General features: G+C 38.5%; 2 protein-coding genes across 3 annotated transcripts; both read right to left on the minus strand.

Moving 5' to 3' along the window:
* Positions 1-5,794: 5,794 nt before the first annotated feature.
* Positions 5,795-11,276, minus strand: LOC147167460 (tumor suppressor candidate 2-like). Of its 2 annotated transcripts, XM_086086326.1 has the most exons (5): positions 11,135-11,276; positions 9,503-9,741; positions 9,154-9,274; positions 8,619-8,678; positions 5,795-5,939 (listed from the first exon to the last, which is right to left on the minus strand). In XM_086086326.1, exons 2-5 carry the CDS (start codon positions 9,649-9,651, stop codon positions 5,841-5,843), a joined length of 429 nt encoding a protein of 142 aa, XP_085942452.1. In that variant the 5' UTR covers positions 9,652-9,741; positions 11,135-11,276; the 3' UTR covers positions 5,795-5,840. The 2 variants fall into 2 exon arrangements, with proteins under 2 accessions (XP_085942452.1, XP_085942453.1); XM_086086327.1 differs by lacking the exon at positions 5,795-5,939 and having other exon boundaries at positions 6,557-8,678; positions 11,135-11,273.
* A 25-nt stretch (positions 11,277-11,301) lies between these two features.
* LOC147167461 (ras association domain-containing protein 1-like) lies at positions 11,302-22,185 on the minus strand. Its single transcript, XM_086086325.1, has 7 exons — positions 21,899-22,185; positions 20,305-20,660; positions 19,538-19,662; positions 14,524-14,628; positions 14,005-14,305; positions 13,797-13,912; positions 11,302-13,201 (listed from the first exon to the last, which is right to left on the minus strand). Exons 1-7 carry the CDS (start codon positions 21,937-21,939, stop codon positions 13,055-13,057), a joined length of 1,191 nt encoding a protein of 396 aa, XP_085942451.1. The 5' UTR covers positions 21,940-22,185; the 3' UTR covers positions 11,302-13,054.
* Positions 22,186-22,798: the final 613 nt, after the last annotated feature.

Genomic DNA, 22,798 nt, shown 5'->3' on the forward strand with positions numbered 1-22,798 from the left:
GTCCAGAAAGAGCGAGGCGGATCGGATGGCCTCCCAGCGGACTGAAGACACGAGCAGCAGCTGCCCCCTGCGAAGATACAAGAACCACCACTGGAAGGTTCCATTCGGATACAAGAAAAGGGGGTGTGCCGTAGCGTACCGAAAGCAATGCCTCCTGTAAAAAAATCGCTCTTTGTGTCAAAAATGAACACTATTGTATTATTTTGCTATTAGAGTAATTCTGCATCAGAATTTGCCCACATTGATTTAAAAATAATTCTCCAATCACCCCAGTGGAGTAACGGTGGAATGGGCTGCTCCGAAAAGTTTGTCACAGGCCATGCGAAGCAGATACAGTAAGATTCATGCAAGGTCACAGCCACACTGTCTCTTCCCTAAAAATAAAAAAGCAACGACACAAATGAGTACTTGCCCCGGGATGGCTTTTAAGTATAATCATTTACAGACAGATAAATACATGGCAATTGGGTTGAAAACTTCCCTCAAGACCTCGGGGACAATTCATTCATGCTTTTCCCATTAGTTTGGGGATAAGAACAAGCATCCAAATATGATTTCAATGAAATTATACAGTGATTTGGGTTAAAATAAATACAAGACAAATGGTTGCAATTTGTTCTGATTTCACAGCAGATTTTCTGAAGGGAAATTGAAATGATCCTTTACAGAAGGGGTTTTGTGTTCTCAGGCATTTGTTTGTTTGTTTGTTTTTTGAGCGAATACAACACACAGATGTACAAGGTAATTTGTAGTTGAGGTAGAGTATTATTATTATTATTTTTTAAGTAAGACGTTGTTATAATCCTTACATCTCACATTCTCTACTCTTCATGAAATCAGAAAAAAATGCCATCTTGTTTGAAATACAAAGCACCACATCGCTAAAATTGGTATTTTGGTATGCTAACATATCTTTGCCAAGCAGAAACCCTGTGTGTCCATTTTATATTCTTCTACTCTCCCTATGTCATTTGTGATATTTTTTTTTTTTGCATTATTGACAAATACAAAAGTGTTGAAAATAGCATGAGAACAAATCTATTCACTCTCTTGAATACTTAAATTATCTGCAAAGTATCGTAAAACTCCGCCTCTTCCACACTTGGGTTGTTGTGTTGATGCTGGTACGTAACGGCCTATCGTATAGCTATATAAGGTCCAATACTGTACCAACTTAAATTACGCAGTGTTCGATAATTCAAGCAAGATGGTACGACGGCGTATTAGTGCTACGTATAAATATATATTTTTTAGAGGGGAGAAAAAAGTGGCAAATTTACAAGTATTTTCTCGCAAATCTGCGACTTTATAAAGTGGCAAATTTGCGAGTTTATATAGTGGCAGATTTGCGAGACAAAAACTTACGAGAAATACACGTAGCGGAGCTATAGTCTACTCATGTGAGGATTCATTGGTGGTTAATTAGACACTATTTATAAAATGAAAAGGCAGGATGGAGACGGATTTATAATTAAAACTTTACTCGTCATTCACCACAGCCAGAACAACAACCCTTCCTGAGCCCCTATCAGCTGACTAACACTAACCAATCAGATGCTAGCATACTATAGGTAAATGCAAGTGAATGACGGAGAGCAGCAGATTCGACACGTCAACTTAGCTATTGTACAAAAAAAATACCAAAATGTATGAATGTGTAAATAATAATTCTGGAAACATAAATGTACAAGTAAATAAACATTTTAACAAATTTACTTAAATACTTGATCGTCCGGGTGTGGACCTTCGCAAAGCGAGGCGGTCTTTGTCGCTGGCCAGTGGCCGTACACAAGGTTTCAAAGAGTGAATGCTTAACATGATATTGTTAATATATGCTAAAGCAATTACTATCTCCTTATTTGGAAACCCGACCGAAAAGTATTAGCACAAATAGTCGAGTAGTACGCTACGTGTATTTCTCCTGTTTTTTTTCTCGCATTTCTGCCACTTTATAAAGTGGCAAATTTGCCACTTTATAAACTCGCGAATTTGCGAGAACAAAATGTGCAAATTTGCGAGTTTATAAAGTGGCAAATTTGCGAGTTTTTTTCTTGGAATATTGCCCCCGCCCTCGAAAAAAAATATTTATACGTGGCCCTAATACGCCGTCGTATGATGGTGTTTTTCGATTTGCTGATAAGTAGCAATTTTATAGACGTGAGGATTTTGCCAGACAGCGACGATGTACTCCTTGACAATCATCTCATTAATACCTAGTTAAGAGGCTGAAAATGTTTGCATGTACAACGCAGCTTCAGCAATCCTTGAGCGTCTTAATATGAACAGCGTACATGCGGGATGTGGACACAGTCAAACTCTTGATTGCTACTGCGCTGCACGCTCGGCCGAGCGTTTTTCCGAGCCGTCTACAATTAGTGGCGGAAGAAGCATTCGCAGGGCCTCACTTAAGCCGAAGACGTGAGGTAAGAGAGTTTGGACTAGCAACCAACAAGAAGCACAAAGGAAAAGTGGAGTTAAAAACACCTCAGTTTCCCTACAAAAACATGACGGAAGTAAAGTCAATAAATGAGAAAATGTGAATCTGAACGGCTCCTTTTTTTTTTTTTTTTTTAGATTTCCTACCAGTGTTTTATTGCTCTATAATTACTTGTTTTTTCACATTGAACGGAATTCTTTTCCAAGCTTGCGACTTAAGTGGTGAGTGTTTTGCCACCTTTACGTTGAGACGGCGGGCATGTGTTATGCACATGGCCTCCAGGCGATGATAGTCGCTGGCATGACACCAGCAAATGCACAAGATAAGAAAGTGTGTTTGCACTGCAGTGTGCAATAAAGCACGTATGCTCATTTGTCAAGTTTATGTTGCTTTAGAGAAAAACAATGACTCATTCATTAGCGTTGAAATGTCAATTAATGAAGTCAACTGTGACGTATATTTAAAAAAAATTTAATACAAAAATTTATATATATATATAGTATAACCTTTAATGTTATTTGAACTTATTTTTCTTTAATGGATTTCATTATGTTTTATATTTGATATTAAATGTCTTTATTTAATGTATTTTTTATTTATTCATGTCATTTTATTTAACGGAATAGATTTTCAGTTTACTTTTCTATTGGTTTTCTTAATTTAGAGCTATATTTAGTAAGTTAATGACTTTTTAAATTGAATTGAATTTCTTTATTAGATGGAAATCTATTTTTATGGTAAGTTGTTATCAGTGTTAAAGGGATACTTGAATCATTGAGCCACACAATATTTTGTCCAGAATGAATTTGATAACTGCATTGTTTTTTGTATTCAATTAACACCTGTAAAAACAAAAATTTCCACTTGCTATCGACTGAAGATGCACCTCTGCTGAGGAAGTAGGTAACGACCAGTCATGGCTCATTTGTCTGGTCAGCAAACTGAGCCATGATTGGTCGTTACCTACTTCCTCAGCACAGGTGATGTCATCTTCAGTGGACAGCATGTGGAATTTTTTTTTGTTTAAAGGTATCAATTCTACATGACAAATAATCAAGTTATCAAATTCATTCTGGACAAAATAATACGCTTTTACTGGTGTAAATGACTCAATGAGTCAAGTATCCCTTTAAGAAAAGCTGGCCCGGCAGGATTTATTTGGAAGGCACATGAGGTGGAAGCGAGACGTTTTCCGCCGTTTGTTTCTCGAGCCTTTGCTGACTCACCATAAGTGTCATGGGGGTCCCTCCCGCCGAGAGTGCGCTCCAGGAAAGCATCCGTATGAATGGAAGAGGGCCGTGAAAAGGAACAAAGCCATGGACGCTTGTTTCCCCTCAGGGGGGCTCTGCCTCTTCTTTTTGACCTCCGCTTCCCGAATGTGACATCAGCAAAAGGCAGGAAGTCCAAACAATGGCAGGGAAACGGGGAACACACCCTGTCACCTTCACTTTGGGCCCCGCCGCTCTTTAATTGCGATGGAATGCATTGGGTCAATCAGGCACAGTCTCCACTTATTCTCCATTACACTGCACTCCAAGAAAAACACATCCAAAGTAAACTTGTACATAAATATCACAGGAAAAGTACAGTAAAAACCCCTCCATGAGGGTTCACGGTCCCACTTTCTTATATTCTGCCTCCTGTTTATTTTGGGTGTAATTCCCCTGTCGACCACTACATGGCGGCGCACTATATAGTTAGACACAGCGTAAATGTGAAGAAGATGAATGAAAACAGGAAGTATTTCAGCTCCAGTCCTGCTTTATACGCCTAAACAAAGCAATGTCCGTAGCTTTATTTTAAAATGTACATCTTTGGGCTTGGTTATTGATTTATATTGTGAAATGATAAGTTTGTCAGTTTGGAATAAAATGGGGTTTGTTTACTGTAAACACATACTGTCACTGTGTGAATAGTAGAAAATTAGGAAGTGGAATCTGTGTGGGAATTGTGGAAAGTATTGTTTTTTTTTTTAACTGAGTTATTTTTCCACCCAGAGCCACTTCTCTGCCTTTCAGTGACTCCCCCAGTCTCTCTATATCTCTGTTGTAATCGAGTAATGGTTTCAATAGGAAAATAAATGTTTTAACTTACAGGCATTGTAACGGAACAAATTCTGAAAGCACCCCTGTATAAGTAAACTAATCGAGCTAAAATGGGAAATATTGAGATAACACGCCCTGTTTAGTTCCGTTATTCTCAGCGCTTTCAATGAAAGCAAATATTTTCAGTCATTCCCAGAATATTCCCATGTGCAGAAAGAAAGCAGGAAGAGGACAGAGCCATGTACTTGTGCAGGGAAGTACAGTGGAGCAAAGGTTCCTCAATGGAAACATTGTAGCAGTCTCATCCTGCCCGCGGCGAGAATCGTGGCGTAACACTCAATGTGATACTAGTGTGAGACAATGCTGATAATTCATGATACAGGGATTATGCAGCTTACTTGGAAAATAGATATACTGTACCGTACATAGCTATAGTTTGACAACTGAAGACTGTCTTTTGTATATAAACCACACAAGACATATTGTATACCTTTTCCAGTATTGACAAGTTCATTTGTCCAGTTTACATACAAGTATATTTACAGTTAAAAAAAAAAAGTGTTCCTTGCTATTAATTAAAATATGCATTATTCAATCCATTAGGGAAATATTGGAGACCTACTTAATGGTCACTTATTTAAAGATCAATTTCAACATTCCAATTTATTTAATCACATTTGTATTCATTTACTTGAATATTTGTTTTTAATGTAACTATGATGTATAAATTGATGTTTGGTATTAACCTTGCTTAATATTTTCAATGAAAGGCCTATAATATTTTATTACAATTTTAATTTAATATTAAAGTGTTACTGCATTTAAATAATTGAATTCTATTTTTTTATTGATTTATTTAAATTGTAATTTATTAAATGTACTCATTAATTATTGAATCACTATTTATATTATTATTTATTTATTTAATTAGATTTTCATTAAGGACCTTTTGTTTCAATAAAGTAAAATTTTAACATTCTTATTCATTTAATATATTTATTTAATAACCTCTAAACCATATTTTAACCCAAATTCATTATTTCATCTTAATTATGTAATACATTTTCTATTCATTTATTTAATTTTGCATCATGTAATATATTTTTTTAATTCTAGAATGATAGTTTTATTTATTTGATTGCATTTAAAATTATTTACAGGTAATTGCATTTTTATTATGTAATGCCTGTTTATTTAGTTTTTCTTTTGCTTTTTAACTTTCAGACAAAAAGGCTTGATAAGGAAAAAGTTTGCACTTTGGTTACATTACAAGAATTCATACTCAATGATCAAGCCGGGTGGCCCCAAAAGAAGAGGGCTTTATCTTCCCCGATGCTCGATGAGCTCCCAGCACGACATCAAAAGAGCCTGGGAGAGGAAGCGCATGAAAGTGAGTGACCTCTGGCACCGGAACACACCCAACCGCATTCCACACAATTACAGACAGCACGCCAGGCCTGGAAAAGAACAGCAGTCCATTTATTGTCCGCGAAATAGGCCTCTGAATATGTTTACATTGCCATTAAGAGCTAGTGCGCTGCCAAAACGGTGACGGCGAGGCCACAAATTGTCATGATTGTAGTCTTAGTGCGTGAGTTAGGCCCTATAATTACATGAGAGGCACAATAGCAGAGGATTGTTATTAAGAGAGGAAGAAACAAGCTCAGTTAGTTCAGAGGGTTGATGAAATGTGACTGCTGCTGCCATCTGGAGGTGGAGCACAAAAACTCATCCAGCCAAACTCAATGTACTGAAAACATTAGAATGGCAAATTTAAGACTTGTGAGGATCTTTATTGATCCAATTGAAGACATTTGATGAGAGTGTGAGTGAGAAATTGTAAAAGGAATGCTAAAAAAATATTATTTTTTTTTTACAAAAATTACAAATTGGTTAAATGTTGCATTCATTTCTACTCATATAGGTTGGAACTTGTGGGTTAGCTTGAGCAGGCTTTTTGTTTAAGTTACACTTTCATTAACCTATTGGCAACCCCCCCCCCAAAAAAACAATAATGAAGCTACCATTTCTCCCATGCTGAGATCCGTAATAGACATATTCCCGACTCAAGAAGTTCAGCTCAGAAAACTATTTATTCAAGTATTTCCAACTAATGCATCCAAATTATTTACAGATTTACAGTGCATCATTTTCACTAGTGCAGGTCTGAGCTCACGTGACTGAAAAAGGCTCACATACCAAACATTTATTACAGTAAAACATCACTCGCCGCCCTGCCGCTCAACGGCGCACATTTACACATTCATTCATCCAAAGATACACACACACACTAAGACACGGTTGCTACCTCTGTACGGCTCACTAAAGGCAGACACTAATTTCCACTGCCATTTTGTATAAGAGACTATAGAGCCACACTGAAAAGAAGGAAAAGGTTGCAACATTACAATGAGAAAGATCGACTGGCCAATTAATTTGTCGGGTTCGAGTCAAAAATTCAGAGAAATAAAAGTTACGAAGGGGGGGAAAAAAATAAACAAAGTTTATGAGAATTGAATTATGTCAAAAATGACAAGAAACATTCGCAATAGATAAACATTTTGTGAGGAGGCCTCGTATTGGGAGGACAATTTAAAAAAAAATTATTCTTGTGAGAAAATGAATAAAAAACAAAAAAGATGTTATGAAAATAAATCCTTAACATTATAAGAAATTTTGGTATGAGAAAAATCCTAATATTATAAGCTCTCGTGTTCAGTTACAAGAAAACAATTGAATAAATTTAAATATTACAAAAAATAAAGACGGACTATTATAACATAATGAAATCGCTATCACAAAAATAAAGATGTACTATTACAAAAATAAAAAGTGATTTTTAAGTTAAAAAGTTGTCATTTTATGAAAATAAAGTCATCAACTACAGTGGTGCCTTGACATGAATCGAAATTCCATTAATTCATTCCAGACTCTCCCAAAAAAACAAAATTTGTGTAATGTGGTTTTTAATCAGGAAAATAGCACTATATAATATGTACTTAAACAACAAAACATACAGCAATAATGTGATTAAACAGAATGTAAAGAATTAAACAGTTTGGGCACCTTGATGAATTCTTTGCAGACTATTCGGATTTGCGCAACTTGGCCACTAGGTGGCAGTATAATAGTCATGTAATAGTGACTCATAAAGTGCAGTAATATTTTTACAGAGGATAAAGAATATGTTTGTGAATAGTGATATTGTCTATGTGTTGCTGCACCATTTGTGCTCAAATAGCACCGTTAGCGTTCGAATATGTGTTTCATAAAGCATTAAAACTCTGCCACTTAAATACTATTGGTTAGCTTGCTTGCATTTCTTTATTGAAAAATTGTTCACTATCTGCCATACTGTTGCTTCTTGTGAAGCGAGTTGAGTTCACTGCAACCATACATTGCTTATATCAAATTTTTGCTTGCAAGTCAAAGCAAAAAAAATAAAAAAATCATCCAGACAGCTCCTATGTTGAAAAAGAGTTGTGTCGCTCGTATCTCAAGGCACCACTGTACAAGAAATGGCAAAAATATATATATATATATAAGATTTTATTGTGGGGAAAAAAGTTACGATTTCACTACTCTCTCGTCCTTTTACTTTTTTCTTTTTTTCTATTTTCAGTGTGGCCCGAACACTCATTTGTATTTTTTATGCACAAATACTCTTAACACCTCTGGGAAGAAAAACAGCAAAGAGTGATGTGTGGTTTTTAAAGGAGACATAATATAAAATTAAAGTTAAACACTTATGCCCATTGAAATTCTGTATTTTCATTTATGGCAGCAGAACTTCATTAACAAGCCAAATTACACACTGGTTATACTGTAGCTCTATTTAGCTTTTGGCTTTGACAGGTACGCCAAAGCTCCAACTTTTTGTATACAAGCTATTCAAAAGTAATTGTTCCATAATATGTCCCCTTTAAAGTCTGCTGACATACTGTATCAGCTGGGCAGTGGACATCTGTACTACCTGTGTGAGAATGACAAAACACGGATACGTCACTTTGTTATGGACTTTTTCTATCTCCGGACCACAGTTCATGTTTGGACCGACAGACTCGTCGGGTTTGACCTCTTTTAGTTCAAGAGGAGTTTGCGCCGGTTCTTCATACGGAAACAAAAAAGCTTCACACCTCACAGAGGACGATGGGGAAGTCCACATGAATACAGGGATGCTGCAGCTTCACGATCCCCTACAAAAAAAAAAAAAGACATGAAATGAAGACTTGTAATACCTATGGCCCAACCGATTAATCACCCAGAATTAGCGCCATTAAAATGCTGATTTTTGCATTTTTTTCTCTCCACATTGCAAAATAAGACAAAGATAACAAAATTCTAACAACCAATACACCCCCCCCCTCCCTCATTTTTTTTTTTAGAACAAAGGGGAGGGGGGCTGGTTATAATTCTTATCTTTATTGATGTAAGTAAGAATAAAGGGCCCAAAAGGATTTTGATTCATTATGGTTTTTTTTATAATTGGCTGATTAGGTTATCTGATTTTAATCTGTCAAATATGGGAATCTGCAACATCCTTAAAAAAAAAAAATCTGTATCAGTCAAGCCTTCATAATACTAAATACTACCATGGAAGCATTTCACCAATTCACATTAGAAATTGTAAATTAAATCCAGGGCAACATGTAAAACCAAAAATGAGCTCACCTGTGGAATCAGATTCTTTTGAATCCTCTTCAACTTTGACCTTTTCCGACCGTTTTTTGTCACCACTGTCTCCTCGTAGAATTCGTGGGCAAGGTCGCCATCCTCGTCGTAGTACAGCGAGCTGCCAAACACAACAGTTACGTTAAACAAAATTCATCCTGCAACTCAATAATTAAAAAAAACTCAAATATATCATTATATCACCAAATGTATACAGATTTTGATATCTCAGCAGTGAAGCACAACTGCATAAATCCAATGCAATCCACATTTATTTCATAAGCACAATTAAAATATGATACAAAAGCAAACATAAAATACACTATAGTAAGAACCATTCATTATTTACCTCCTCCTAGTAAAAACAAAGGGAGTTGCATTTCTGGGACTTTTGAGGCGGGCCACCGATTGCTCATTGCCGTTACCAACAGAATCGCCACCTGCCCCGCTGCCCGAGAAAGGCCACGCGCCCTTGGCTTTGGATCCACTTCCTCCCATTGTCCTCACACATAAGGCCTCGTTAGGTCTTCAGGTGAAGCTTTAATCTGGTTCTCCGCCAGCCTGGCAATTCCTTAATGAAGGTGGGATCTGAGTATGAAGTGAGAAGACACAAATCACACTAAATTCTTGTGGCCACCATTAAACAGTTTACCATACAAAGTGAGGTCAACCCTGACTGATCGGGTCAAAATTGAGAATTTTAGCATCACATCAAAGTCTGCATAGACCCAATTGTTGGATGTCTCTGTAGAAAACGGATCTGTGTGTGCCCTGCACAATATAATGAATACCAGATCTCTGCTATAAAAATAATAACGCTGGTTGCCAGAGTCCTAACTAACACCAGGAAACAGGACCATATTACTCAAATTACTTCACTGGCTTCCTGTTAGTAAAAGGACAGAGTTCAAATCTTATTTTTGTTGACAAAGCACTAAAATGGTCTTGGACCCAAATACATCCTGGACTTATTAGCTCCATATGAAGCATCCAGAGCCCTCAAGTAATCAGAGGCAGATTTATTGTGTGTTCCCAGAATCAGAATAAAAAAATAGCATATGCAGTATTCCACTATTATGCTCGTCACCTGTGGAATAGACTTCCTGAACACCTATGGTCTACTCAAACGTTCAGCGTTTTTAAATCAGGCCTGGAAACCGCCCCGTTTACTGTAAACTTCGCTGACATGCTCAATCTATTAAACTGGTTTATTTCTCGAGTTAATGTCTAGCCTACTTAGCACAATTTATCTTCATAATTGATATTAAAGTCCTGTGCTGAATGTCCACTGACAGTCAAAAGTTTGAACATACTTTCTAGTGCTACTGAATGAGAAAGTGTGTTCAAACTTGACTGGCAGTCTTTCTTTGCCACCATAAAGCACTTTTACAATAGGCTAATAACCTTATTGAAGGAATACCTTTCTTGGCTGCCCATCATAATTGAAATGACTAGAAGAAAAATATATTTGATACAGCTCTAGTATTGAATTTAAATGCTCAGTGAGTGAACGCTAGTGCGCATTTAACTTATTTAACAGCAACTCTAACTAGCAAATAATTCAAAGTGGAGTGTAACTAGTAGTAGTACTAGTTACGAAGAAAGTCGTTTCATGTTAAGCCATAGGTTAGCTTTACGGTGGCGGACGCTAACCAACTGGGCCACACGATACCGTTCTGACGTCATAATAATTATAAGCCACACTTTCGTGGCTTTATCGCCCCATGCGTTTCGTACTAAAACATAACATGTTACAATGTTAACGGACAACTTTAATATAAACTGTTAACCGGTTCGCAAGGTGGCGAACCACCAACTCGCTGCTGCTAGGTTAACATTGCTAGCCCTATAGCCTCCTCTGACGCAGCTTAGCAACGGGAGCCAAATCGTCCTAGCCACGTTATTTGAAAGCTTTCTTTACCCAGTTTAAGCGAATTAATGGAATAACTATGGCATCGAATCGCGTTTACGTTTAACCTACCTTCTTTTACACCTTATCTCCATGCTGCTTGTGGCGTGCGTTGCTAGGGCTGTTGCGGTGATGGGATCGATAAGATACACACCCCTAATGGCTCACTCTTGTATTTACGCTTAGCATTGAAACTGGCAAATACGTGAAGGGAGGGGTAGACAAAAAACATACAAACATCCTGATAAGAGATTTTATTCAGAGTAGTGCACATTTGTCACATTTGAAAGGATGTGATAAAGCCACTTGAATGTCCACTAAATTAGGCACCGGTTTACACAACAGTCCTGCTATTGTTCTCTAATAAAACATACTTTATATAAAATATAAGTGATGATATCATCTCTCCGCCTAAACGTAGCCATCTTTTTGCTACAGTACTAATCCACACTTGGTTGGCAGATGAGCCCGAGTTTGACCTTTTGGCAAGTAGGGATGTAACGATATCCAAACATCACGATACGTACAATATTATCACGATATGGAACTCACACTTCGATAATTAGCACAATATTATGGGGAGGCTGGTGATATAAAAATAAAAAGAGCTCATACCAAAAAAAATGCACGTATATATTGAATTCCTCCACATATTGACTTGGTTCACAAGAATATTACGTTCCCCTTCATCTAACGATTTTAAACAGAAGGGCAAAACATGCCTTGTAAAAATTAAACTGCACCAAAAAAAAAAAAAGCCATCAGAGGGTGCTAGAACTGCGCAAATGGAAAGCAACCTGACTTTTTAACAGATTTACTGCTTTTAATATCGTGACATGACGACGACGATATTGTGGCAGTTTTATTATTGTGATATCAGGATATTGCAGTTATCGTTACATCCCTTATTGGCAAGAGAAACTGTACAACCTGGACCTGTCAATTGCAGGGAGGGCTGCGTTTCTCTCATCAACAGTCGGCAGGGATAGGATCAGGGAAGGAGTACAAGCATAATCGAGTCAACTATCGTTTTGATAAGCACCATAGAGAAAGGATGGCCGGATTGTATAAATAATCATCTGCAGGACGGTTGCATTATTCTGTGTGCACCTAACAGTACTGGCCAACAAGTGCTTGTGCGCATTAAACAAATACAAAGTGATGTGTTTGAAGGACAGGGGAAAGAAGTCAACAACATGAAAGGACAGGGAAAAGGTCAACAACGTGTAAAAAAGAACAGCTTCAAGTGGAACTTGTGTACTGTGCAATAAAAATTCATTCACATTCACAGTCGATCCGAGTGAATAACACTGGTGCTACTCGCTGACGGTCAGCATCGCACAACAATGTCCACGCAACCACTTCACTCATAAATTGACAGTGAAAAAAAAAAAGTGAAAAAAAAAAAAAAAGAGTTGCACCCATAATGGGTGTAGAGGACATGGCCAGACTGGAGTGGCTACTTGCAATGAGCACCTAATGATACTTAAGAATTTAACATTAGGCTTTTTTGCTTCTGTGTGCGGCAAGAATTCAGATGTTACCGATTTTGTTTTTAAACAGGAATGTGCTAAACTGGTGCACTGTTTCTGGATACCGCACAGTTGCAACATGCCAGAATTAAGACAGTGGCACAAATAATGTGAAAATAAAATAAGGTTTACTAAATAAAACTAAAAATTGGGTAGTCGACCAGCCCATCCGCCAGTCCTCATTGGTCTCAACTCATTCTCTCAGGCACATCAGACTCTCCAGGTGTCAGGCACTGCTTCTCGCATCATCTCACACGCACATTCGCGTCAGCGTTCTCTCTCTCTCTCGCACGCTCTCATCGTCTTGCGCCGCTTTCACACTCTCGTTCACCCAAGAGGTGTTTTTAGTTTCCGTTCATTTACGGGAGCGTCACGTGCATCAGCGACTGGTCGTTGGAAAGTCCACGGTCCAGCCGAAGAGGTGCTACGTTCCAGGCCCCTCCGTCACGCAGGCCTCTGTTCAGCCCGGGGTGGAGCCGCGCAACGCCTCCTGCATTTTGGCGCGAGCCACTTTGTAGCGCTCCACGATCTGCTTGACGTGCTCCTCTTCCTCGCGCTTAAGGATGAGCAGGAAGTTCTTCAGTTCTGGCGTGGAAAAGGCGTCCCACTGCATACGAAATAACACGGGATTAGCTGTAGCACAGTGGTTAACTCATTCACTGCCATTGACGGCTATAGACGTCAAAAATTCATTTGAACTATTTCTATTAGTTTAACATTTGTTTCCACTTTTGTTAGCAAGAGTATGAAAACCTAGATTTCTTGTAATTGGACATTTAGAACAGGTATAAAAGTTGTGATTAATCGTGAGTTAACTAGTGAAGTCATGCGATTAATTACAATTAAAAACTTTCATCGCCTGACGCCCCTAATTTTTAATAAACTTTTCTTTATTTTTTATTGCGTCAGGCGATTATTTTTTTTTAATTGTAATTAATTACATGACTTCAATAGTTAACTCACGATTAATCACAAATTTTATATCTGTCCTAAATGTACAAAAACTAAATTCTAGGTTTTTATACTCTTGTTAACAAAAGTGGAAAAAAAATGTTAAACTAATAGAAATAGTTCAAATTAATTTTTGACGTCTATAGCCGTCAATGGCAGTGAATGAGTTAATGCAACCAGTTTGATGAGCACCAATTCAAATTAGCAACTAGCATTGCATAAACGCCTCAAAGGAACAATGAAACACTCACATTGACTTCTCCAGTCTCATTCTCCTTCAGAACAAAGCTGAGCGCTTTCTCGTTGGGTCCAGAGCACAGTCGCAGAGGTAGGGGGCGCTCATTGTCAGACAACTTGCGAATGTAAACTGTGCGCAAAAACACAAACTTGATTTAAAAACAATTTGAAGAACCAAAGTGAGATTCAAAAATGATGGATTTGTATGAATGTGTGCGTTACCTTGGTCGTGGCGCTCGCTGCGCTCAAACAGAGCGAACTTGCCGGGATTGTCGACCACGGTGAACTTTTTCAACAGGGCCTCAATGACTTCGCGTGCAGACGTGCGCGAGCTGATGTGCAAGTGCTTGGACGCGTCTTTGGGCAGGTAGAAGGAGGTACGCCGCTTCACACCGGCACTCTTCCTGGAGCTGGCATTCTGCGCACCGCCGCCGCCGCCGCCTTTCTTCGGGTGCATGACCGACACGGGCCGCGCCAGTTTGAACTGCACTTTAACGAAGCCGGTGAAGGAACCGTCTTTGTTCTATGCATGGGGACAAACCATTACAACTGTGTTAGTCGTTTTGTTTACACTTCCTCTCTCGAAATGCTTCAAATGTTCATTTGTATGTTCATTTTGCACAAGATATGCGTAATGATGGAAAACGTTTTGAAACAACTTATCTTGCTCTAATTATTTCCGATCACGAACTGGCATTTGAACAGGGGTGTGTAGACTTTTGATATGCACTAAACACTCACCATATTCATGAACAGGTTGCTATTGATCTGAGTGTTGTACTCCTTGACCTTCTTCTGAGTATCAGCAGTGGTCAACACCTGCTTGCCACATTCACTTGGTTCATCCTGAAGGAAGAAAAGTGAGGGGGGAAAAAAAGTGTTTACATCTCAAGACTTCAAGTATTCCATCCACAAACATTACCAGGAAACGGCTTCCTGTCAGAAATAAGAATCAGCGCTGGCCACTCCTATCAATTTGTGAGCCAAAATGACCATTTTAATGTTATAGTATTCGTACCTTACACATTTACTTGCTCTCATTAACTTAGAAAAATAGAATGCCATTATTCCGTGAATTCATAAGGTCTATGTTCCCTGTTAATTTTATATTTTTCTCATTTTTGAATAGGTAAATTTTTTTATCAATATCAATTGATAGGAAAACCCTATTCTCCAAATCCATAGAGTAATGCTTAACTATTAAGTTTTCTTTATTATTTTTCACTTCATTTTAAAGAAACACTAAAAACTCAGGGTGCTGTCAGTTTTATAACGCACTTTTGTCAATTTGTTACAAAGGAATCCTAAATCAGAGTGAATTGTTTGTGTTTTAAAACTTCCTAATTTTACAAAGTAGGATTTAACTTCTAAATGTTGCAAATCACCCTTTGTTTAAAAAAAAAAGTTTTATCTAGGGCTGCTCGACTGTGAAGAGAATATTAATCACGATTAATTTGGTAATAATTGAATTAACAATTAGGACGATCATTTGTTTCTTGGTGCAACACAAGAAAATGATAAATTGTAAAAAATATTAAGACAAATTTCTTTGAAACATTGAAGTTATGCACATTTCTTTTTGACCAAACAAGATGTATTAAATTAGTTATTTTAAAATAAAATAGCAAATGTATGTATTTAAACAACTCAAAATAAGTATTCATATTTTTTTATTTTCGTTCACGATTATGCCAATTTCGTAATTGTGGAATGTAATAATTGAAATTGTAATTTAATTTTGATTAATTGCACAGCCCATGTTTTATCTTGTTCTTGATGTACTTTTCCTTTTTTCTGTCAATTTAAAAATAATTTTGCATTATTTTATTTTATTTTTGCCGATTAAATAAACAATGTCGCACATTTACCAAGTCTCAATTTTAATGAGAAAGTGCTAAATATTTCCTAAATTATTTTCTTGCAAATTGGCAAATGAAATCTCGCGAAATTAAATCTTTTCCTTCGAAATGATGAGGTCTCTCGCAATATGTTGACTTCATTCTCAGAATTACTTGGATTTTTATTTCACATGTGATATAAACACACTCCAGAATGTTTGTACATGAATGTCCTAAATGTAAACACAAGAGACTCCTAAAACTCATTTTTAAATTACAGATTGAAAACTACAGCTAAAAGGCAGTGGTCAGTGTTTGGTCCAAAAGATAAAGTTGTGTTTGTGGTTGAAACTGGGTAACATCAAGGCTTGAAAGGGCTTTTTGTTTGCTTTGGGCAAGCACTGGTTGCATCAGACCCACATCCTGCCAACGCAGGCGAAAGTGACGCCATCCATTCTTGTTCCGCGCCTGCGCCCTGCAACTGTGGGAGGGCTGATTGGGGAGGACGAGGGAGGGGTGGCGGCGGTGGGGTGCTATAGTACAAGTTGCAGCTGTTTGCAATGACTGTGAGCAAAAGCTCAACAGTGCATTCCTTCAGCGAGTGTTCATATAAAAATAGCCCCCGCCGGTGGGAGATACAATGCCCTCCCTTGTAAAGCAGACATCCTGTGAGGTCAGCTGACTCTTCAGCGAGTCACGTACAACTCATTACTGCACCGGCATTATCGTGAGCACGAAATGGGCTTATTCCTGTTTACTTAGGCCGACCGGCATTTCCTGCGTCGGAATACAACGAAGAAGAACATCTTCCTATGATATTTAAAATCCTAATGATCAACACCCCTCTTAATAAAGTGGCTAAGAGTCAGCATTTCACTCAGTTTAGAGAATGTAACTTAAATATTAAATACTGAGCCCGACATTAGGGGAGAATAAGATCAATAATATCACTCCTCAAGGCCAATTGAAGTGTTAAAGTGATGCCGTAAACTGATCAATAAATCAATTAAGAGACCCAGGTGCAGCTTTCCAATAACGCTGATGGGGGGTAAAACCAAACTGAGAAAGCAAGTGATGGCTGTGTGGGTGCGGACGACCACAACATCCCATGAATCATCTATGATGCAAGAATGAGTATTGAAGTAAAACATTCCAGAAGTCAATGAATGGTGGGTGTATACTTGGAAATATGAGAGGAGCTCATCGTCACCAAATACGACTTTACAGTGAAACTGTGTGCTTGTTGGTTACACTTTAAAATGTCTATTTGCATATATTATTTTCCTCTATCTTATGTGGCCATTGATTATGGTGGAATATGGCACTAGTTGTCCATGTCAGTATGTGCTTTAAAAAAAGAAGGAGGCCATTATGACTTCCGAAAATCAGACTATTGCGGTTGCATCATTGTCCCAAACTCTTTGATTTTGCACACTCTTTATTATTGTGGCAAACACATAACAGCCAGCGGTAGAGGGATACTGTGGCGCCTTTGGTTGCTTCAGCGCACAATATTTTTCCAAACTAGGACTATAAACACAACATCAAACCCAATACAATCTGTCACAGCTCAATATAGACCATTGTTAAACCTATTTATGACTGCCAGTTTGTGTTGTCTTTTCTTAACTAAAAAAATAAAAATCAATGACTATCTGACAGCACATTAAAAAGGGGTGTTCATGGACTACTGGAAAGTTGAGTACTCTGTTGCTAAAGAGGAAGCAAAGGGTAACTTCCACATTTATTTTCTATCATTCTGGTTTTTGTTTTTCTAAATTGTTTGTTCTTGTGGTCTCATAAACAATTAAAGAACGATAAAACGACCATTTTTAAGTAAACTATTACTAAAAACCGGAGAAACAAATCTACTTTTAACAAAATCAAAGCGCAAAACTCAAAGTAAGTCTCATGGTTAACTAAAACAAATTACCACACTAAAACAAACGTGAAAATAGCCAGATTTTAACAAAATAAGACAACATGAAGCCCAATAAAGTCTATTTTTAACTGAAACGCAACGGCCAACTCATCAAGCTTTATGGGGTACGACGCGTTCATGGACAACTCGGAATTTTAAGCACTACCGTCAAAAAAAGCTAAGCGCAACACCCACATTTAACTGCCAACAGTTTTGTTATTGTTTCCCCCCTCTATTGTTATTTATTTTGTTGCCTCTCACCTTCTTGACGTGCGCGATCGCTTTGCGGCCCTTAGGGAAGAAGGACGTGCGGGCAGTGAAATACTGCTCGAACTCGCTATCGGAGTCGGCCGCTTCGTCGCTGCAGTATCCACTGCTGGTGGAGCTGCCCCAGGTCTTCTCGAAGGAGGGCGACTTGTCCGCGCTACTGGCCGTGCTTGACATGGTGATGATGGGCTGAGAATCGATCGCTAAGCCACTTACGATCCGTTCCAATTGAGCAGTTAGTCAAATCAAAAACTTATTTGCTAACTTTCGACAGCTGGACAATCTAAAAAGGCAATAAACTACCTTAAACAACTTGATAGTCTAGTTATAAATAGCTAATAACCGTTAGCTTATCTCTCTCGTGACGTCTCAAACCGGCCACGTTTCCGCTCGACAAAATGTTACTGTGTGAAACAGGATGCACTTGTATGGGAACCCCGCCCGGCCCGTGGCCTCCGCCCATTAGGCCGTTGGCTTTGGAAAATACACAACTCCAGCGCAGCACTTTCTGATTGGACGAGCGACAACCGTAAGCGACATTGCGAGTCTATCACGCTTCCTGATTGGATAAGCGACGCCGGGTTGGGGTTGGGGGGTGGCTCGGCCCGTCTCACGTGCCCCTAAAAGCACTAAACCGGTCACGTGACGGTGTCATCACCGGCAATGGCGTCTAATCAGCCCATGAAGTTAAGTAGGGGTGTCGAAAAAAAAACTTCCACATTTTAAGATGCGTTTCGTGACTGGACGAACAACGTCGGAAGTAACCGCCAAAATAGTCACGTGACGTTGCCATCAAACACAATGGCGATAATGGCGACAGTTTGCCCACGTAACCGATTTGAAGACTGATGTGCTGCTTTGCTTTAACCCACTGGGAGCATTTTCTCATTTATAATGGCACAATTTGTCTCAGCATGCGCCGAGCCCTAATTGTTCACATTGTTGTATGTTTTAAAATGTTTGATAATATCTGCAGAACATGAGGATAACCAAGCAACGTGTAAACTGAGTGTGTATACCTGTAAGTGTATGCGTGTAGTTTTTTGGTCATGTCATGTCAGGTTTTACTACCACATTGGATGTTTTTACTGTTAATAAATAATTCATTGCCTCTTGTATTACTTGTGCATGTCGATGAGGATGAGACTGTAAGAATTCACCTATTGAGAAAATCTTACACAAGTTGTTACTTAACTGTTTGTCAACATTAACGCACTTCCCCGACTGCCTGTACAGTACTTCGCTTTGTAAATACGTCGGGCAGTTGGCGTTGGGCATATATGATCATTTGGAGGGTGCTATTTCAAATTTCAGATTTGTCCAATAATCTATACTTTTGGTCAGTCCACATTCAAAGTTTGAAGACACCTGTGATGCTAATTAGAGGACACACCTTGTGCAAACATGTTTCTATGGTCAAATTATTTGCAATTTTTTTTCTCAAGGTTCTATCTTTCTTGTCCGGTTTCATGAGTGTTTTTTAATATATATATAATTCTGTTAAACCACAATTCAAAAGCAATGTCTGATTTTCTTTTTTTTGTTTTGTTCATAATTACTTTTGTCAGATTCAACTTATTTCTGTGACCACTGCCCGAGTTTTTCTCGGGAAGCAACAATTTTGCCCACATCCACAATTAAATAATAATCCTTGGTGGAGCTAACGAATAAGAAAACTATTAAATTAGTGAAGTATAGACTCCATGATTTGAGATACCAGATTCCTTACCACATTGGTGTCTGTTTCGATGGTGTGCTCCACAACCAACGTGTGATCAGTGGAAGAACCTCGATCCCAGCTGCAGTCTAAGCGGATCAGGGGACGACATCGGTAGTGGCATGTGAACTTGCAATCTGGAGGAATGGAATGTTTCACACACGACACAAGTAGAATTACATACACAATTTGTTGCATTGCTCTGTCATCTGGAAGAAAAAAAAAGTCCACTAGTGGCCATTATGGTCATTGCAGCGGCAGTGGAACTTGAAATTTGGTGACCAGTACATCACAAGAAACTCTGAATGAGAGGAAATAGTTAAAAGTTTATGTGCATGTATCTTTGTATTGTTTTGGTGAGAATACTGATAATTGTGGTAATCATTTTGGTTGTGATACAAAAATGTTTAGTCTGTAAAATGATTAGCTTTTAAGATCATGTGACATTACTGTTTCTTACTTTTGTTCAAATGAAAACAAGATTGCTGTTACTATTATCAGCAGGCGCATTGTTAAGCGTTAGTGTTATGGTTCATAATAACTGTATAGGCATATGGTTGCACTTTCTACATAACATAAACCACCGGCGTCTCTTTGTGTGGGTTTCTGCTGAAGAACAGGAAGTTCAACATTTTGTTTCATTCTTGAAGATAGCGTCTTAAGCAAGAGAAGCGTACAGGCAATGGTAGCAAGTTTGACATTTCATAAATGTCTGGCTTCCAATTGCCATTTGATTTCACTATCATCCAAATTTCCGTCACAAATATTGGTGAACTCACTGGCACAGCGCAAGCTCTGTTTGTAGAGGCCCCAGATGAAGTCCCCGCACAGGTCGCACCACGTGGGCTGAGCGTGGCTGCAAGGCTGGAATTCGTGGCCCTCTCCGGTCTCCTCTGCCAGGTGCCGGTCCAGCTCGTAGCTGCTCAGGACCCGGATGATGCCCACCCGGCTCAGCAGATCCGGCACCTTCCCCGGGCTGATCCTCAGGGCGTTGGCTCTCTCCAAACGCGGAGGGGAGCGGGGCGAGCACGCTCCCGTCAGCTGGATCTGCTCCCCGCCGGGCCGCAGGTCACGCAGCTCGATGAACTCCCCCATGGACATTGTGTCACTCCCGACCTCTACACCTCCATGGTCACTAAGAGACAGCAAAACACCGGAAAACACTGAAAGAATAAGTAACTCTGTGTAGAAACTGCCTTCACAAAGCTGCTCAATTCTACCGATGCTTCTATGCCCCTTTTGTGAAGCTAAGTAAGATAACGAAAATAATAGAAACAGTTCCAACTTGAGCATCTGTGATAATATTATGTGCAGTGAATTGTTTATAATTGGCCCAAACACTAGAAGAAGCACTGACCTGTGTTTATAACCTAAATTCTGACTGTTCCATGAAACTATGCTAATAACTAAATTATTCCAAGACTCTTATATTTCGCAGCGATTCTAATGGAAGCATTGGTTTATGGATGACAGATTTTTTTCCCCAAATAAATTTTATTTTATTTTTGTTAGGGTGTGTTCTGTGAGATTTCTTTTTCTAGTAGTAATTCTTAAAGTGTGGTACTAATGTCACTAGTCGTACGCTGGCTCCCTCTAGTGGTGTGCAAAATAATCACTGCCTAAGTACAGTTCCGTTGTATTTGACTTTTTTCAGTAGGCTACATTACATTTGCATTAAAATTTTAAGGACTGTTTATAAACTTTAATTTAGACACAAATTGTTATTTAGCTTTCATATGGAGTACATTTGAAATGAATTGTTATTTAATGACGTGGAGGTAGTTTTCTTTAAAAAACTTTTTTTTTTTTTTAAATCTTAATGTTCCAAATGTGCAAAACTGCTTCTTTTTCTTTCTTTTTTTTTTAGGAATAAAAGTCTTGTTTTTTCCTACTATGCTAAATAATTTTAGGTGGTACTTGGTGTGAAAATTTCAAGAACAACTGTAGTCCCCTGGCTTAATAAAGGTTGTGAAACTCTGCTGATGCATGAATGTATTTTAAAGTTCTAACTAATAAAAAGCTACCCTTTGCAGTATTGAGTTTATTTTTTTCTTCCTGTCAATATAAATAACAGTCGCCTACACAAAAACGGGGGTGGGGGGTGGGGGCAAAAAAGCACACATGTATGAGTTAAAAATGTGTTTTAAACTTTTAAACTAATGTTTCCTACAGGACACAAAGAATACAAAAACATCTTAGATAAGTCGTGATGTCAGCAGACTGCAAAAAAAGTACCTCGCCGCAACTAAGCTCATGAATAAACAGCTACATTTTAATGACTATTATCCACAATGTTGCCCCATTTCGTTGTCACGTTATAAACACTTTCTTCAAATTGTATTGTTCGGCGTGTTATCGTGGAGTCTGACTCACCCCAGAAGATGAGAAAGATAAGCGCTTTGTTTGAAAAACATCTTCCATCCGAAGAAAAAAACTTTCCGCGCCGGACATCTCGGCCGGGCGGAGCAGGAGTCTCTTCTCTCGGCGTCCCGTCTGGAGGTCGGAAGAAGCACGCCGTCACCCCCGATCGTTTCTTCCGGCTTTGCCCGGTGCCATCACGCAGGAGGGCGCTCCGTTAACATCTAAGTATAGTATGACTACACAGGGTTGAAGTTACAGGAGGAGGATGAGGGGAGGAAGGATCTGCAGATGAGCTGTAGCAACATCCGGGATGTTTTCAAGGAGGTCGTGAAAAGGGGGCGTGAAAAAGCCCACCCGCCAACAACTTTATATTGAATATTTAAAAATTCCCACTGGCGTCTTCATTTTTTTCTGTATTAATAACATGTTTGTTCATAATTGCTCAATAAAAAGTTACAAAATGTGTCATAAGTGCCTAATTTGCAGTGATTTACTTTATTTTGCCTTTGTACACTTCCGCAATACATTTATATGTAATGATTTATATTTTATGCTGAATAACTCAATTTTCAGGGGCTCCGAAGCAGTTCTTAAACCTTTTATACCAAGTATGCTACAACCCAAATAAATACTTTATAACTGGCCAACATTGTTGTAAATTATATTGGTAGTCACACCAAACTTTGAGAATCTTTGCTCTAAAGTAGCCTTTTAACTCATTCACTGCTAGTGACGGCTATAGACGTCATAAATTCATTTGAACTATTTATATTAGTTTAACCCCCCCCCCCCCCCCCACTTTTGTACATTTATAACAGATATAAAATTTGTGATTAATCCTGAGTTAACTAGTGAAGTCATGCGATTAATTACGATTAAAACATTTTAATCACCTGACACCACTAATTTTTA

The sequence above is a fragment of the Leptonotus elevatus genome, chromosome 10, assembly GCF_054856555.1.
Source record: "Leptonotus elevatus isolate MCC_2025b chromosome 10, RoL_Lele_1.0, whole genome shotgun sequence".
Taxonomy (NCBI): Eukaryota; Metazoa; Chordata; class Actinopteri; order Syngnathiformes; family Syngnathidae; genus Leptonotus; species Leptonotus elevatus.